The 18,081-nt window shown below is 46.4% G+C and overlaps 1 protein-coding gene across 1 annotated transcript in view; it reads left to right on the forward strand.

Annotated features, from left to right (window-relative positions):
• The window catches only part of PLCB2 (phospholipase C beta 2), a 232,847-nt gene that overhangs the window by 192,755 nt on the left and 22,011 nt on the right, over window positions 1-18,081 (forward strand). The window contains exons 22-26 of the mRNA XM_088460803.1: window positions 156-260; window positions 735-826; window positions 3,079-3,157; window positions 4,984-5,028; window positions 14,521-14,722. Coding sequence (XP_088316929.1) covers window positions 156-260; window positions 735-826; window positions 3,079-3,157; window positions 4,984-5,028; window positions 14,521-14,722 — 523 coding nt within the window. The remainder of the gene's footprint in view (window positions 1-155; window positions 261-734; window positions 827-3,078; window positions 3,158-4,983; window positions 5,029-14,520; window positions 14,723-18,081) is intronic.

The raw sequence follows: 18,081 nt of genomic DNA on the forward strand, positions 1-18,081 counted from the left end.
GGTCTGAATGCGCTCCTTTGTACCCACAACCCATTGTAAGTGTAGGTGGATAGCACAGAAAAGAAAACTCTCTCATTCTTCAGAGGTTAGATTAGAGAACACAATGTATCCACCATTGCTTTATTAACAGAATCTTATTTTGTATTTGTTACCAGGTTACCATCACATGTGCCTTCGGAGTGAAAGTAACATGCCACTCACCATGCCCAGTTTGTTTGTGTATGTGGAGGTGAAAGACTATGTGCCAGATACCTGGGCAGGTATGACCAACATGTCACTCACAATAAATATCTACAAATACTTCCACCTTTTGTATTCCCTGTCTTAGTAGAATGCTAAAGGCCCCTGTACCCCAGTGCCCCACATTCTACCCACTCTCACCCCTACACCACACATTTCCCCATCACTAACAACATCCACTATACATATATTGTATCTGCTTTGTCTGTCTGTCTAGCAGTACCCAAACTATGAAGTTTAACTGCTAAATCTGCATCACAATGAATGTACTGTACATAGATGTGCGGCCCTAAGACAGTATAGCATATATAAGTCACAGCTGGATCCTCAGGGCCTACCCTTAAGCAGTGTCAATGCTGTCCTAGCTATATATTCAGTATGGTCTTATTGTTCATCTTCTTATTCCTATGTGTAGAGTTGCTGCCATCTCTTTTTGGAAGCCTCTTTCTCTTACATAGGAAGTAATTGGAATGTTGTCACACTTTGGTTTGCAGAACTCACACATGCCCTCTCCAATCCCATCAAAGCCTTCAAAGTACATGAGAAGTCAATAAAGATGAATAACAAAGCAGTGTCTGCTGATGAGGTAAGGGTGCCAGCAACAGTTTCACCAACAGTTCTCGGAAAGATTAATAGACTAGTAATGTACAAAGTATAAAACTATATGAAAACTAGTGCAGGGAACTCTTTGTGCTTCAGATCTATTGGTCAGTGGGTTGTGTTTATGTTCCGTTATAACAAATCTATACATTAACAACCCCCTGATATTTATACCTCTAAATACACAGGCTACTTAATGGTAGGTACCCAGTGCCCTCCCCGATGCATCCTGTCCCCTTATTTTCATTTTATATTTCTCTCTGTCCTCTGTTTTAAATTATTAGTCCTGGGTAAACATGTGATGTATTTAACTACCAACTGTGTGGGATAGGAAGCAGTCGGGAAGCCCACGGACGTAATCCCGACTGCCGGCTTCCCGACTGCTTAATCCCGGCAAGGCACTAATGACAGGCATCAAAATCCCAACGCCTGTCATTAGACCTTCGCCGGGAGCCCAACACTCGGCTTACCGATCGAAGGTAAACCGGGCGCCGGGTGCGGACAGCCGCGGGGGGGAGGGTTAGGTTTAGGGCTCCCGGGGGGATTTAGGGTTAGGCACCCCCTCGGGAGGTTAGGGTTAGGCTAAGGGAAGGGAGGAAAGGGTTAGGTTTTAACACTTGAGGGGGCTCACGTGCAGTGGCCCCCCTCTGAGCAGCAGACCACCACTCTTTTTGAATTGCCTCTGGCAAGTGGGTGTCCCCTCATACATGCCACCATCTTACCAGTGATATTCAGAGGTTGGTGCATGTGGACAAGATACAGTAGCAAAGGCTCTGGCACATACCAGAGGTTTTGCTTTTATTATGTAGCACCAATATCTTCCCGAAGATGTCACTGCAGATGGTGTGGCGTAGAATGAGGGACCCACTTGCCAACACCAGTTAGGTATGCCCCGGGTGCAGAGCCCATGTGCACTGGACACCTTGCACCCATTATAGATATGCCTACGTGCATGGCCACCATCAGGGAGGGACTGCCGCGCCCCCAGTCCCTTGCCCAGAGAGAGAGGGGGTCCGGGCGGCAGCGGCAAGCTGGAGCATCGGCTCTGCGGTATGTGAACTATGGAGCCGGACGCGAGCCAATTACAGCTTGCGGAACGGCAGCCAATCAGGAGCGGCTGCACCAGATTGGCTGCTGTTCTGCGAGCTTTGATTGGCTCATGGCCAGCTCCATAGTTCACATGCTGCAGTGCCAATGCTGTCTCTCCATGCCTGCCGCCCAGGTATGTTGATCCTGCTAGATATGATTGGCTCACGGCTAGCTCATAGTTCACATGCTGCAGCACCAGTGCCCCCCTCGAGTCCAGCCAGCCTTCCCTGCACTGCCCCTCCAGTCCAGGCAGCCATCATGCCTTCCCTGCACTGTCCCCCCAATCTAGCCAGCCTTCACTGCACTGCCCCCCCAGTCCAGCCAGCTTGCCCATTCCCCAGTCCAGCCAGCCATCCTGCCTTCCCTGCACTGTCCCCCATTCCAGCCAGTCAGCCTTCCCTGCCCACTCCCCATCCCCAGTCCAGCCAACCTGCCTTCCCTGCCCTATCCCCATTCCAGCCAGCCTGTCTGCCTTCCCTGCCTCTCCCTCAGTTTAGCCAGCCTTCCCTAAGCCTCCTTTCCAGTCCAGCCAACCTTCCTTCCCTGCCCATCGCCCCCCAGTTCAGCCAGCCCTCTAGTTTAGCCAGCCTGCTTTCCCTAGCCCTCCCTCAATTTACCCAGCCTTCCCTGTGCCCCCTTCCCCCTCCTAGTCCAGCCAGCCAGCCTCCCTGACACCAGTCCAGCCAGTCTTCCATGCTCCCCCCCCATTTCCAGCCTGCCTGCATTCTCTGCCCTGCCTCTCTCCTAGTCCAGACAGCCTTCCCTGCCCTTTGCTCCCCGAGACCAACCAGCCTTCCCTGCTCTGTGCCCCCCCAGTAATGTCCATCCTTTCCTGCCCTGTACCCCACCCCCACCCATGTCTAGCATCCCTGGTTTATGCACCAATTGATACACCCCCCAAAGTAGCCCCACCCACATTATCCACAGCTCCTCCCAAGTCTGCCCTATACCCCAGGGGGGGGGGGTGCCTGCTTATTTTGTCAGTACTGGGCCCCACAATTTCTGATGGCAGCCCAGCCTACGTGGAAAACCCTAAATTACAAGAATACTGGATAAAAGATCCCATGTTCATAGCTAAAAATGGTTTGCTGTTTTTTTTGTTTACAGTATTCAATAGATGTAAGAATGCTTTTTCATTTGCTCACACAGAAATCCATCAATCTGCAATCTAATGGCATCAGTGGGTCTAGTAAAAGGTTAAGCGCAATGGTTCAAAATGGTCCTGCAGGTAACAAAGTTTTTTTAATTGTATTATTGAAGTCCATACAGATGTGTCCTTAATACACCTAGCGCCTACACACCATATGGCGCAAGACACCCGGCACGACTAAATTTTGCATCATAAAAGCATCACAGAATTAGCAAATATCCACACAGGAATTGGTACTACACACGTACAAAGTCGTAAATTAAGCCCAAGGGAAGTTGGCCTGAGGGAAAGCCGTGCCTGCTAACATCGGAGCCCTCTTTCCACAGATTCAGACCAATCGCACACAAATGTACAAATGTCGCACATGAGATTGATCAGTACAGTCTAGAAATGTAGCGTTCTTCCCAGTTGTTTTATTACTGCGAATAAGACGCACATCTTGCGTGAGAAAGATGCCAGGTGCGGCCGAGACGTCCAGGACCTGGTACGCTGAAAGGGGCTTTATGGTGTGACTGAAGCCACATATCTGTATTTGCCCACACCCTGGTACCCGGGAAATGCCAGCGCACGCATTGTGTTAGTTTAACAGCATAGTACAAAAGTTAGGGATGCCCAGGCCACATGCCACGGACAACCTCAGGAGAATATGGGATCTGTGGCTTTTTATCAGACCAAATAAATTGCATCACTAATTGTTGAAGGGAAGGGGGAGTCACACTAATTAACAGGGAAATTAAGCTCCAATAATTGTATTAAGTTTTGCAGGTAAGAAAATAGTCCAGTATGAAAGAAATGAAAGAAAACTGAGTAATGCTGAATCTTATGTAACAGATTCGGGATAGAAGTCAGGGGGTGTATAGAAGTTCTTTTTATCTTCAGACATTAATACTTATTAAAGTAAGCTCATTGTAAACCTCTGCGCTCCTTCTTATTGGCCCAATAATCTTACAATCACTACAAGCCTGCTGAGATGTGATTATTAATTGAGTTTGCAATAATGAGGAAGGAAAAATATATGATATACTGTATATTGTACATTACAACCTATACAAACCATTTAATGCACCTACAGAGGCAGGAGCATATTAATGCCTGTGGGCCGGGTGCAGCGCCCCGTCCTCCGTGCAGCGGGCCCCCGTTATCTTCTGTGGCCGGTGCCATCTCGCCAGTGACATTCAGGGACACGGCACATGTGCAGAAGATAGCAATGGCTCTGACACAGTCCCAGAGTGTTTGCTTTCAATGCGCGGCACCATCTTTCCGAAGATATCATTGGAAAGATAGAGTTGGCTACAGAGGGACCTGCATGCCGGCAGCAACGTGAGGGTATACTGTGGGTGCAGGATGTGGGGTGCACTCATTATAGATATTATATACATAAGGTGCAGCCTTAACCTGTATAATGCAATGTAAAGATGTTTCTGAGATAAATGTATATTGCAACAAACCGTTTGAATATCAATAATATTGTGCATACAGACACAATGTAGCTATTGTCACCAATGTACATCAAATGATAACTGTAATTAAATGCAGCTTCTAACATGTGTGGATATTGTATACAACCAGCATGAAATGGTGAATGCTTACCCCAAGGGATGGGAAATAAAAGCCTTGATATGCGGTTCCAATACTATATATGTTAAGTTCATTTGATGTAGATATTATAGAGATTATAGATATGCCTATGTACAGAGGGCATAGATTGGTGCTGGGGATTAATACTGAAGTACCTATGTATCCAGGTACAGGCAACCTGTGGTTTGTCACTAGTTGTCTGTCCAGAATAATGTCTATTAATAATTACTAATGTAGCTTAATTAGACAGAGACAATGGTAAAGCCATGATCATTTAGTACAATTAAATAATGTTATGAATAATGTATGCTATATACATATTTCAGGTGCTGTGACCAGTGGAAAAACAGACCCTGTGAAAGAAAGTGCAGGTAAAGTATAGGAAAATATATGAAATTCTGTGACTTGTAATAAAATATAAACCAGTTGCTCTTCATAAGAGTTGCAGGTGTCTGATAAATGTGCATAAACTGATATAATTACAAAGATCACAAGAACGGTTCTGAGATCATTCTTACAAGCTGTGTAAATGCTTGCATTCATATATGTTTTGCAGTGTCTTCCAGCATGATGCAGGTGATATTTATCTTTTTGCTTAGCCTAAATCTTGCAAAGTATGTGTTCCTCATATTGGGGCTCATTTAGGGCTGGCCATATTTACACCAAAAACGTAAGCGCTGGCATGCTCTGGCAGACATGTCACTTTACACAATGTATTTATGTAAAATATATATATATATATAACTGCAAATGTCTGGGTGTGGATTGATAGATAATAACTATATAAAGAATCAATAGACAGAAACCAGACGGTAGAGAGAGAATGGTAGACAGGGACAAAAGGTTAACAAAGTCCAAAGTTCGACATGTAAATGGTATACATGGACTTAGTTATGGTAGACTTACATAGATAACTCCTTTTCTTTGAGGTCCATAGGGTCAACAGGGATACCATGGGGATATTATGGTTGGAGAGACAAGGCACCAAACAGTTAAAGCTTCAGCTCCCGGAATGCCTCAGGTCCTCCTCCATATATACCCTGCCCCTAGCCATAGGACTTCAGTTTAGTTAACAAGCCTCATGGCAGGAGAAGGAAAGAGGAGAAGAAAGAGCAATCGTACACTCTTACACAAGATGAGGGAATCTGTGACCGAAAGAAAAAAATTACCCATGCAGCCAGGTGCATTAGGGTGGGTGCCCTGTGGACCCTATGGATCTTGAAGAAAATGAGTTATTCTAGGTAAGTCTACCATAACTCTTATTTTCATCTTCGGGGGCCATACGGATCCACAGGGATACCATGGGGATGTCCCAAAGCAGTTCCCCTAGCAGAAAGGAGAACTCGTCACCCAAAGGAAGCATCCTGAGAGGCAAAAGTATCAAAGGCATAGAACCTAAGAAAAGTGTGGACAGAAGACCACATAGCTGCCCTTGCACAATTGTTCAGCGTGCTTGGGACAGGGAGATCAGCCTGTGTGTACACCTGAGAGATAATCATGTGTAGCCATCTCGCCAGAGTCTGCTTATTAACTGTCCATCCTCGTTTGTGAAAACCATATAATACAAAAAGAGCATCTGATTTTCTAACAGAGTTTGTACGCTCCACATAGATGTGGAGAGCACGAACTACATCCAGTGAGGCTTCACCTACAGAAAGATCTGGAGTCTAAAAGGCTGGAACAAGAATTTCTTCTTTCACATGAAAACAGGACACTACCTTAGGAAGGGAACCCTCCCTTGTACGAAGAACAGCTTTATCCTGGTGAAAAATCAAAAATGGAGAGTGACAAGAAAGCGCTGCCAAATCAGAGACTCTGCGTGCAGAAGAGATAACGAGGGCAAAAAGTGTCTTCGCTGTCAACCATTTCAAATCTACAGAGTCCAGGGGTTCAAATGGGGAAGCTTGTAGCCCCTTAAGAACCAACAACAAATCCCATGGTGCTACCGGAGGAACAAAAGGAGGCTGAACTCGCAGAACTCTCTGAAAAAAAATTCTAATATCTGGTAATGAGGCAATCTTCTTCTGGAACCAGACTGATAGTGCAGAAACCTGCACTTTCAAAGTGGCCAGGCGGAGACCATGGTCTAAACGCACCTGGAGTAAAGCCAGTATCCTGGAAATTCTGAACACCGTAGGATCATACTTTCTGTGGGCACACCACTGACCAAAAGAATGCCAAACCCTGTAATAGATGAGGGCAGAGGCAGGCTTTCGTGCCCTAAGCATCATCTGAATTACAGAACTGTATAAACCTTTTGCTCTTAAGATGGAAGATTCAAGAGCCATGCCGTCAAAGCCAGACGAGGTAAGTCTGGATGTTGGCAGGGACCCTGCGTTGGCAGATCCTGCCATAGAGGAAGAGGATACAGACTATCTATGGATAGATTCTGTATGTCGTGAACCAGTGACGTCTGGGCCAAGCCAGAGCCACCAGTATTACTGTTACACTTTCCTGCTTGAATTTCCTGAGAATTCTTGGGAGTAGGGAAATCGGAGGAAAGAGATACGCCAGCTTGAAATCCCTTCTTACTGCCAGTGCATCCACAAAGGCTGCTGATGGATCTATGGACAAGGGCCCGTACCTGGGGACCTTGTGGTTGTGACGTGATGTCACTTCTTTCAAGGCTGCGTAACGTCTTGTGCCTCCCTGATGATTGAGGTAGGCCACTGTTGTTGCATTTTCAGACTGGATCTGGACCAGCTTGCCCTGGAGCAGGTCCTGTGCCCTGACAAGTGCTTTGTATACTGCTCGCAGTTCCAGAATGTTTATTGGCAGTTGACTTTACTGATATGTCCATTTTCCCTGAAAGGTGTGATGACCTGTCACTGCCCCCCGTCCACGAAGACTGGCGTCCGTGGTGAGATGCACCCAATTTGGAATCCAGGATGGGTGTCCTTGTTCAGATGATCCTTTCCTAGCCCATAGCCATACCCCACGTGTCGAAGGTGGATACCATTGATCCGAGGACCTGCATCGCTAACAGAATGACTACACTTCGCTTGCATAGCAGCTTGCTTATTCACAACAATAGAGCCACAAAATTTGTCCTCTGGCAGAAACACACTTTGTGCCCGAGAATCCAGAAGAGCTCCCAGATGTACCATCTGCTGTGTTGGAGAAAGTGATGATTTCTTCCAATTGATGATCCAGCTATGCCTTTGTAAGCAGGCTACAGTCAGTTGAAGATGGTTTTGTAAAACAACCGGAGTCTGTGCGAATATCAGAAAGTCGTCCACATATGGCAGAATTCTGACTCCCTGACGCCTGAGATAGGCCGTCATAACTGCCGTTATTTTGGTAAATACCCTGGGAGCCGTAGATAGGCCAAAGGGTAGAGCCTGAAATTGGTAATGTTGCTGAAGGACAGCAAACCGTAAAAATTCCTGGCGGGATGGTATAATAGGAACATGCATATATGCATCCTGAATGTCCAGGGAAACCATGTAATCCCCCGGCTGCATTGCTAAAATAATTAATTGGAGAGTTTCCATACGGGACATTTACAGTTTTCTACCCTTATGCACATATGAGGATAATTTATTACCTATTTCAATAGCAGGACAAATCCTCATCTATATTGCCTTATATACCTAAACACGGATGGCAGCAGGACATTTCAATTTAGGGATAGTGGTATTCAATATATTGAGATAATACCTTTATTAATATATAAGGTGCTTTGCACGAGAGTGACTTTAAGCAATTGCTATCAATTTTTAAGCTATCTTAGTATGTATGTTATTAGATGTACTATGTGATATATGTTCACATTTTTAGTTTTATTTTTCTATTCACTATGTGTATGATTAAATATATTTTGTTTTATTGATCGAGTCCTGAACAATTTCTGCACAAGCAATGGTTGCTGTGATTTATCTGCCAATTCACATCTGTATGGTTGATTTTTATTAGCGCAGAGGTTTTATATATATAGAGAGAGAGAGAGAGAGAGAGAGAGTCTCTCTCTCTCTCTTTCTTTATTTTCCTGTTTTTCTATTTAGGGTGAGTTTTTTCACAGACCCATCCAAACTCTCTGCAGCTGAGATTTATTTAAATTTAAGTTTTTATATATTCATTTTATATTAAGCGCCGGATTAATTTTCTTTGTCTGTTGAAACTTGGGTACAAGAATAAACCTGTTGAGGGTTTTTAGAGTTAGTATAGGGCGATAAGCCCCACTCGGTTTCTGAACCAGAAACAGATTGGAATAAATAATCCCTTCCTTGTTGTGACAAAGGAACTGGGATTATTACCCCCGCCTGCAGCAGGGAGTGAATGGCTTCCTCAAGGGCCAAAGCCTTAACCGCATCTGCTGGAGGATCTGTGCAAAAAACTTCTGGGGAGGATGCCTCCTGAAAGTGAGGGCATATCCCTGAGAGACCACTTCTCGGGCCCAGGCATCTGTTGTTGTTTGACGCCAACAATCCGCAACTGAAGAAGTCGGCCTCCCACCCTGGGATTCCCCAGAAGGAGGCCCGCCCCATCAGGTGGAGGGTTTGTTGTCCGGTTTATAAGCTGGGTGTCTTGCCAGGCCAGGCCTCTTAGTTGTCGCCTTGATATTTTGCGAAAACTAGACGTCTTAGAGGAAGGCCGTTCCCTTGCTCGTCCCTGAGAACGGAAGGACCGAAAAGAAACAGAAATAAAAGACAGTGTCAATACAGCAGCTAGCAAATGGTCACATACAATGCATATGTAATATAATTACAATCAACTCTAAATCAACTACACAAACACACAGGAATGGTAGGATATAGAGCACTATATGCCTTTAACCAAGGGAGAGGTATACAGGGAGACTGACCCAAACCCTCCTGAGACCGATAGCTACAGGGCACACTGAGCGTGGACCGTGAGCGTCTCATGCACACGTGGAGGTAGGAGGAGCAACCCAGACGTGCAAAACCCTTCATAGGGACTGGGTCGGGGGAGGAGCTGCCGGGGGAGCGCCTACCTCCCCTAAACTGCGGTATGCTGGCCTCGTGGCAGCAGAAGCATCTACCGATCCCCGGCTTCAGACGATATGGCCCTGCTGGGGTAGTGAGGATGCGGACAATCCCGTGCCCTGACTGCAGCGGCTTCTGGTGCGTTTCTGACACCAGAAGCAAGGACTGCCATGCGCGATTCCCATGAGCAAGGATTTGCCATACCGGACATCTCCGTGCATCCGGTTGCAGTCCAGGTCGCAGCATTGCTGCTAGCAAGCTCAGCCGCGACCAGCCGAAATCACCAGCCCAGTTACTGGTGTTGTAGCCCGGAGGAGGTAGATGTAGTCGCAGTACATGCGTCTCAATTCAGACGCTTAGTACTGCCAACCAAAAAACATAAAAATAAAACAAAATAAAAGCTTAGGATTTCGGAGTGTGTTTAACACCTTCGTCAGGAGCCTTCTGACGAAGGTGTTAAACACTCAGAAACGCGTTGAGATAACTCCAAAAGAACTGTCGCATCTCACTACAGCAACAAAGCTACGCAAATCCAGGTTCCCTTGCCAGAGAAAAAGCAGCGATTCCCACTGCACTAACCAACAGACAGTGGGACAGCCGGAGCACCAATAGAACCAGCTAAACCACTTTGCCGACATCCAAATTCTGTGCCCTCCAACAGGAGCTCCCGTTGTAAGACTAAACCCTGAGTTTCAGTGTGGCGACATGCACCTTCACTAAGCAGTCCAGAACGCACAACTGACGAGGAGTCACATGGCACATTCAACAGGAACACCAGGTCTCTTTGTTCGTGATTGATCCGTAGGTCAGCACGGAATGCAGCCTGACAAGGGATCAGTGTACAGACGCTGCAGCCTTGAGAACTTAAGTGGGTGAGCTAATTCCATATTTTTTTTAACTTATATATTCTATGCTAAGGAGTACTTTTCTAGCCGCTGAGCTGACGCTGATCTGGTGTTATTAAACACCGCTATTTCAACGGACATAGGGCCTGATTCAGAGCCGCTCGCGAGCGCACAGTGATTGCAAACTGCTCGATGTTTCCCCCCTGCGCATGCGCTGTGTCCGGCATGCGTATGCGCAAGCCCCGCCGAGCGACTGAACTTCAGTCGCTGCGGGGCCCGCTACAAGACGGGGCGGCTGTCGATGGTAAGTGACAGCTCGCCCCGTTTTGTAGGCGGGGAGGGGGGTTGGATGCACAAACGCAGGTGTTTCCTTAGGAATGCCTGGCGTTTGTGGGAGGTCCTACTGACATCTTTACTGATGTCAGTAGTGGACTTCCTGCTCTTTTAGAGCAGGAAGTAAACTCGGCCTTGCGGTAGCTGAGACCCTACCACAGGGTCTCGTCGCAAGGCTGATGGTCGTGATAATCGCGGCGGCCTCCTGGGCGCTCGCACAAGCTGTGGGAGGTCTCCCACAGCTTAGCGAGCGGCCAGAGGAAAAAAAAATAACACGCCCATCAGACTCTGCGAGCGGGTCTGAATCAGGGCCATAATCTCCAATTTTAAGGCTGTTACAATATACAGCCGGAAAGAACTGAATTTTTCCTCACATGGAATTTTTATCTTGTTTTTTAGTTTGTTTTTTTATTGTCTTCATTCTGTTTTTCTTAAATCTATATGACACATTTATCAAATACTTCAATCAATAATTGTACTGTCATATACCATACGCACTTTATATGTTTTTATTGATGCCATTACATATCTATATACAATACAGCCTTTTTATTACTTAATAAATTTATTATATCCTATACCAGTGTTTTAGCGCAGCCAAATTTTTCTTCTTAAATATTCAAGCTTCTGAAGTTATTATTTACGTTTTTTTTTTTTTATTACTTTTTTTTATTTTAATCCTAGACTTCCCCTTAGTGCCTATCCCTAATTCTCCCCCTGTTGCCTAACCCTCACCCTAGTGCCTAACCCTAACCATCCTCTTCCACAGCCTAACCTAAACCCTCAGCCAAGTGCCGACCCTAAAAGTCATGAACACCATGTGTCAACATTTTCTGTGTTGACCATTTGTATGTCGACATTTGACCCTGTCGACATTTGGACACTGTCAACCTTTTGATAGTGTGAACCATTTACCTGTAGACCTTTTGTCCTGTCGACCATTTGACCCTGTCGACCTGTCCCTTTCGACCTATTTACTATATACCTTCTGGTGTCTATTTATTGACTGTCTATCTAGTTATTGTCTATCTACCATCTGGATACCAAAGGTCCATGCATTCATGACCATCACCATGAGCACTGACCTTGGGGTAGAGCACCTGCAACATTTACACCTACACTCTTCTTGGCCTGTATTAACCCGCCCCTTACCTCTCCTATTCCGCTCTGCAGATATACAAGGTGCAAGTTACAAATACACAAATAGTGTAGTATGTGCAGTTCAAAAAAACCATGCATTGAACTTAAAATTGGGCTTGAGTCCTATTATGTGCTGTTGTGTCTTAAATTCTTTCTATAATAATAGTGTAGTGTGACACTATAGATGTCCCATATTCCATGTTTCTGTGTGGAAGACAGTCAGCCTTAATTACCTGACCACCTGGGAGAGGCTGATAAAGGGTATATAAGTGTCTTTAGCCACTCTCTCACTGCCTCTCTCACTGCCTAGGGGGCAAGTTGAGAAATACACTGTGACTGCTTAATGTACTGTAAGTGCTGTGCTAAAGTGCTGTCTTTGTTTTGTGAGTTGGACACTATGGGCCTGATTCACAGATGTAGGCAATGCCGATATTTAAGCAGATCAAGCGATTGTTTGCCATTCCGCATGTGTGTAAGCAGCATTGTGAACGCAGCAATTGTTTTGTGATTACGCTTGCAAAGAGGATCCATTCGCAAAGTGAGTGAGACGTAGTCAGCGTTTGGGAGAGGTAACGGGGTGGCGAGGCAAATGCAGGCGTGTCTGACTGTTTAAATGCCGTTTCATGGGCATGCATAAATTAGCCACTGCGATCACCTTCCCAGCATGAGAGCTCTCTGCGTGCTAAGAGAGACGCTGTGTTTGAGACAGGTCAGATTTGCCGCATATGCTGCATGACTGCCCTATCTGTGTTGATGTTACCAATGTTCACGTGCGTGATGTCAGACGTATATGAGAAGGCAGTATTGGGCGTCACTATGCTCAGGTAAGCTTTGGAAACATTAGCATACTTGCGCAATCGCAAAATTACAGATGCAATTCCATTAGCATCCATCTCTGAATCAGGCCCCAAATCTTTCCATTTATCAGAGAGGGAGAACCATTATGTTCATTTAGAGCCGGGCAGGCGAGAATTTATTTTATGTTTTGTTTATTTTTTATATAAAATCAAACCAGCGGCAGATACTTGTACCAAGGCCCTGGACGCCCGGCATCGAATGGTTGCTGGACATCCAACATCAAATCATGCGATTGCGATGGCAATCGCATTGAGGAAAATGGAGCAGAGCCTTACGGCACTCCCCCCGCCCCGTCACTGTGTGGGGTGTCAGGCACTCTCCGAGATGCTGGGCTGCACAGCATCTATTCTCCTGTTGTTCACCTGCTGAGCTGCTGTGTGTGCTCCCCCTTCCACAGCCAGCAATCGGATGGGCATCAGAAAGCTGCATCCGATGGTTGGCAACCATCAAATTTCCAGTATTCGATGGAAAAAGTAATTCCATCGAATCGGAAACCTCGATGGTTGCTAACCATTGGCTTCCGATGTCCCTCCCTACCCTGGACTGGTGTGCTTCTACTTGGCTGCTGCTGCATGTAAAGTGTTACCGTCTACCCCAGGAGACGACATCCCTTAGCTTGATCTTGCGACAGTAGTCAGATTAAGGAATGGTATTATTTGATTGGATGCTATAAGATACAGTACATGTATTTTAGTCATTTATTAAATCAATCCTATATTTTGTTAAACTGCAACCAATAATCTCTATGACTATTCAAATGAATGGATGCTACAGAGCTGGGACTGAAAGTCAGTCAGGGATGGGCTAAGGCAGAGAAGGCAGCTGTACCTTCCCATATATATTGAGCTATCTCATGATATTGAGAACAATAGATTACAGCCAGCATCGAAATAATAACATATATTTCTGAATGTTTTACCTTTTCATATTAGATTAAGGGGTCTATTCATTATGATAATTATCAGGGCCCAATAATTAATATACTAACTCGCGGCAAGCGCCGGAGCAATTCATCATTGCTCTGGTGCGGAGACAGCTTATCCGAAAATCAGCTGTCCTTACAGAGCAGTGAAACTTAGCAGTGCCGAGTCAACTCGGCAGTGCTAGTGCGCCTGCGTGACCTAGAGTTCACACAGGCGCACAAAGCCCTGAGCTGTACAGGGGAGGAGAGAAAATATTGGATTTTCAGAGCTTGATGAATTTCTGTCGTCTTGCTAGTGTATGGGGACAGCGGGCCACTTCGGCAGTGAAAGGTAAGCAAACGATATCTGTTATATCTCCTACTTTACCTTTTTGATGATTGGCCCAGACACATTTTCATTTTCACCTGGTTTTGTAGACATTAAGTGATAATGAATAGACCCATAACAAACTAATTCCTGCCAGTTTCTCAGGACATTGTTAGACTAATGGGTACATTTACTAAAGTGAGACTTTTTAGAAGTGGAGATGTTGCCCATAGCAACCAATCAGATTCTACTTAGCAGTTAACTAGCACCTTCTAGAAGATATTAGCTAGAATATGGGCTATGTTGCTATGGGCAACATCTCCACTTCTAAAAACGCTCACTTTAATAAATTTACCCCGAAGACAGCAGCATATAATGATTTTTCTAATCTTATGATTTAATTTTACCTTCTCCTACGTGGTGGATGTGAAGACTGAAATTGGGAAATAGTAGACCCTAATTAAAATTTAAATCTATTCAAAAATGAAAGTGTAACTGTCCCTGTCTTCTAGAACCAGAAACCACAAACCAGGACGAGTTACAGAAGCAGAAAAGTTTTCTGAAGCTTCAGAAGAAGCAGGAGAAGGAAGTAAAAGAACTGGAGCGGAAGGGACAGAAGCGCAGGGAAGAGATTTTGCAGAAATACTCCAGCGCCTTAAGTGACCTTTACACACAGACCAACAAGAAAAAAAATTGCAAGGGTCAGAAAAAGAAGTACGTGTGCATAGATCTTCCTTCTTCTGTAAAGAGACAGCTTCACTTAAAGGAAGAAACAGTCACTCATGCAGCCCCTTATCCATAGGTGTATGTAGTATTGCCCCAGCTCCAGGCTCAGATTTCCTACAGCCTAGCTCAGAAAGGGACTCTTATACATGCACGTGTGAATATCAAGTTAGCTGTTGGATATCACAGGTTTAATACAGTTCACATCACAGTTGTTATAATAAATGGGCACCAAACCACCTCTTGATAAAGCCCACTCCTTTATTGTACACCTCTAACATATTCTTAGGGCAAAATTTACTAAGCGGTGGGTTCTAAACCCCGGCAGTTTGGTGACGGTTTGGCTATCTGCAGAATTACAGCCGTCAAAACACATTTTACAATAAAATTACAGTGATCACGCTAAGCGAAAAAAAATGTGGATCCCGGGGACCCCTCCCTTTAAAAAATTGGGGTCCTACTCCACAGTTTCTGGGTCCCATCACATTTTATGGGGGGTGAGGGCAGGCAGCAGTTGGGACAGTGCTGGGGGCAGGTAGCAGTTGGGGTAGAGCTGGGAGTATAGGCAGGTATCAGTTGGGGTAGAGCTGGGGGTAGAGGGGAGTAAGGGCATGCAGTGCCACGGGTAGGGAAGGGTAGGTGCAGACAGCAGTCATGACAGTGCTGGGGGCTAGGGGCAGACAGTGCTAGAGGTAGTGAGGGAGCAATGATAGAAAGCAGCTGTCGCTGTACTGGTGCCTGGGGGCAAGATTAGGGGCATGCAGTACTGGGGGAATGGAGTGGGCAAGGAGGGGGCTAGGGCCAGGCAGTGCTCGGGGTAGGGACGGAGCAAGGGGAGAAAGCAGTCATAAAGTAAAGGGGAATTAGTGAGAGGAGTACTGTGTGACTGAAGCAGAAAGAGGAGTGCTGTGCAGACAGGTGTACTGAGCTTCCTACCATAGGTCTGTTCAACAATCTTCTCCGCATGGAGAATGGCATGGTGCCGCTCTGGTCACCGTTGTGTGTTCCGCTCCCGGCTCTCACCGACTCTGAGTCCGTTACTGTGGGACCGGGAGTGTGTGACCCGGACTTCCTGTGGTCACCATGCTGTGCTCTGCTTCTGGCTATCACCTGCTCCGAGTGGAAGCAGGGGCAGGGTTGCGGGGCTAGAGGCGCTGCCTTGCTGCTGCTGCTCATGTGCAATGGGTGGGGCTTGGCAGTCCACAGACTTTGCTGCTGCCCACGGGAAGTGGGCGGGGCCGGGCCGAGATGGTGGGTAGGCCGATGTCCTTGGTTAGAGATTGGGTGAGGGCTGAAGAGGAGGGAACTAGGGGGCAAGGAGGAGACACCGGCGGCTATTGGTTGAGGAGATGCCGCCGACAGCAATTGGCTGCTGCTGCGCTTCACATAGCGGGTCCTGCATGACGCGCTTAGTTTTTAAAATTGTGTTCCCAAGTGCCTGTAGCACGTAAAAATGCGCTATAGTGCATATTTTGTGATCCCTGAAATAGAACACAGGGCTAAGGCTAAAATTACTAGTCAGCAGATTTGGTGTCATTTAGAACCCGCCGTCAAACTGGCACTAAACCGCAGGGGGTTTAGAAACCGCTGCTTAGTAAATTTTGCCCTTAGTTGTTGAAAAATAATTAACAGTGTGCATCAGATGATACATAAGAGATGACAGTCCGTACCTTAATGATAATCATTCTCAATGCCTACAGTGTCATGTTTAGCAGTGCTCCGGACATCCAACATCAGGTGGTTCCCACATTACTTATTATCCTTGTCCCTTCCTTTCTATGTGTGGCTATCAGAGAGGTTACTGATAGTCAGGCTGTAATATGCTCAGGCTCCCTGGCTTTACAATCTTGTTACTTCAACAGGTTACAGGAACATTATCTACTTAGGATGCGGATAACTGTACACCATTGGATGTAGTTAATAGACCGGCGGACTAAATGCTGCCGGTCTATATCCCGACTGCTAAAGCCCGACGGGATACTTTAGATACAGTACCATTCCGTACACCATATATATGCAGCACCACAGCATGGATTCTGCTAATATTGCATTTTAAACTGTGTATAGTGTATGTCCTGGTCTCACCTCTCTTGGTCTGACCTGCCACTCAATTGGCAAATGTTTATAGTGGTGCATGTGCAGTAATCCTATAGTGCGTGACATGGGGGAAGTGTATAAATAAGTGGGGAAAATGAATGCTAAAAAAATGGCAGTTAACATTGGTTACCAACATAGAAGGTGATTAGTGGCCATAAGCAAAGTATTTCAGGTTCTTAAAAGGTGGCAAATGGCAGATTTTTATCTTTTTTATTAACGGCAGAAAAATTCAACTAAAAAAAGTTTTTTTTGTCCAAATTAGTCTCTAGAATATTTTAGGGTGAAGGAAAATGTCTGCAATGCGACTTTTAATTGTTTTTAAGCAAGTTTAAAAATATTGTAAAAAAACCACTTGTTTCTACTTCAGGGTCCATAGGGGGTCCACAGGGTTGACCTTGGGGTATAGCTGGATCTGGATCCACGGGCACCACGCAGTTAAAGCTTTGCTGCTCCCAGGATGCGCTTGGGTCCGTCCTCCTCTATACCCCGCCCCCGAGCCACAGGCACCTGTTTTAGTTGGTGCCCGGCCGGAGTCGAGTCACCCTGCGCAGTGGGGCTGCATAAGCAGCCCCTAAGCTTTATTATTATTTTTATTTTTTTTAAAAAGATTTTATTTCTCTATTTTTTTCTATCTGTCCTTCTGGACGTCCACGCTGCCGCTCCAACAGCCCCGCTGGCGCTGCAACGCCGGTACTGATCCGGGGATCGCAGCGGGACCCCGGAGTCAGTGCTAGCGTGGCTCCGGGAGCTCCCACTGACTGCTGCCGGACTCAAGGGGCCAGGTAAGCCGCGTGCAGCGCTTCGTGCTGCACGCGGGGGAAATGCAGTCTTTATGCCGCCGGTCTCTGGGGACAAACCGGCGGCGCTAGTAGCGGCGGCGGGCTCCCCCCCTATGTGGCATACCCCGCATGTCTGCTGACCTCCAGGGTGTAAGACCGGCGGGGAACCGGCTTCCCTGGGGGTTTAGTACTAGCAGGGGAGGCAGCCTTCCCTGCTTTACCGCTCCTCCCCTCAGCCCAGCGCGCCTTCTCTCATGCGTGCTGGCGTCGCTGGGCTGTTATCTCCTGGCCACTCCTCCTCAGTGCTCTCCGGCGGCCATCTTCAGGCAGCATCGCAGAGCTCCCAGGCAGGCTTTCAGTGGACCAGTCCCCCTGCGTACCTCTCCACTGATCAGGACAGTGTTCGCAGCGCTATAGCCCTCCCAGACACTGAATCTGGGAGGTTGATTGTAGCGGAAGGTGCAGTGAGTATAT

Source organism: Taudactylus pleione, unplaced genomic scaffold, assembly GCF_031769625.1.
Source record: "Taudactylus pleione unplaced genomic scaffold, aTauple2 ptg000985l, whole genome shotgun sequence".
Classification (NCBI taxonomy): domain Eukaryota; kingdom Metazoa; phylum Chordata; class Amphibia; order Anura; family Myobatrachidae; genus Taudactylus; species Taudactylus pleione.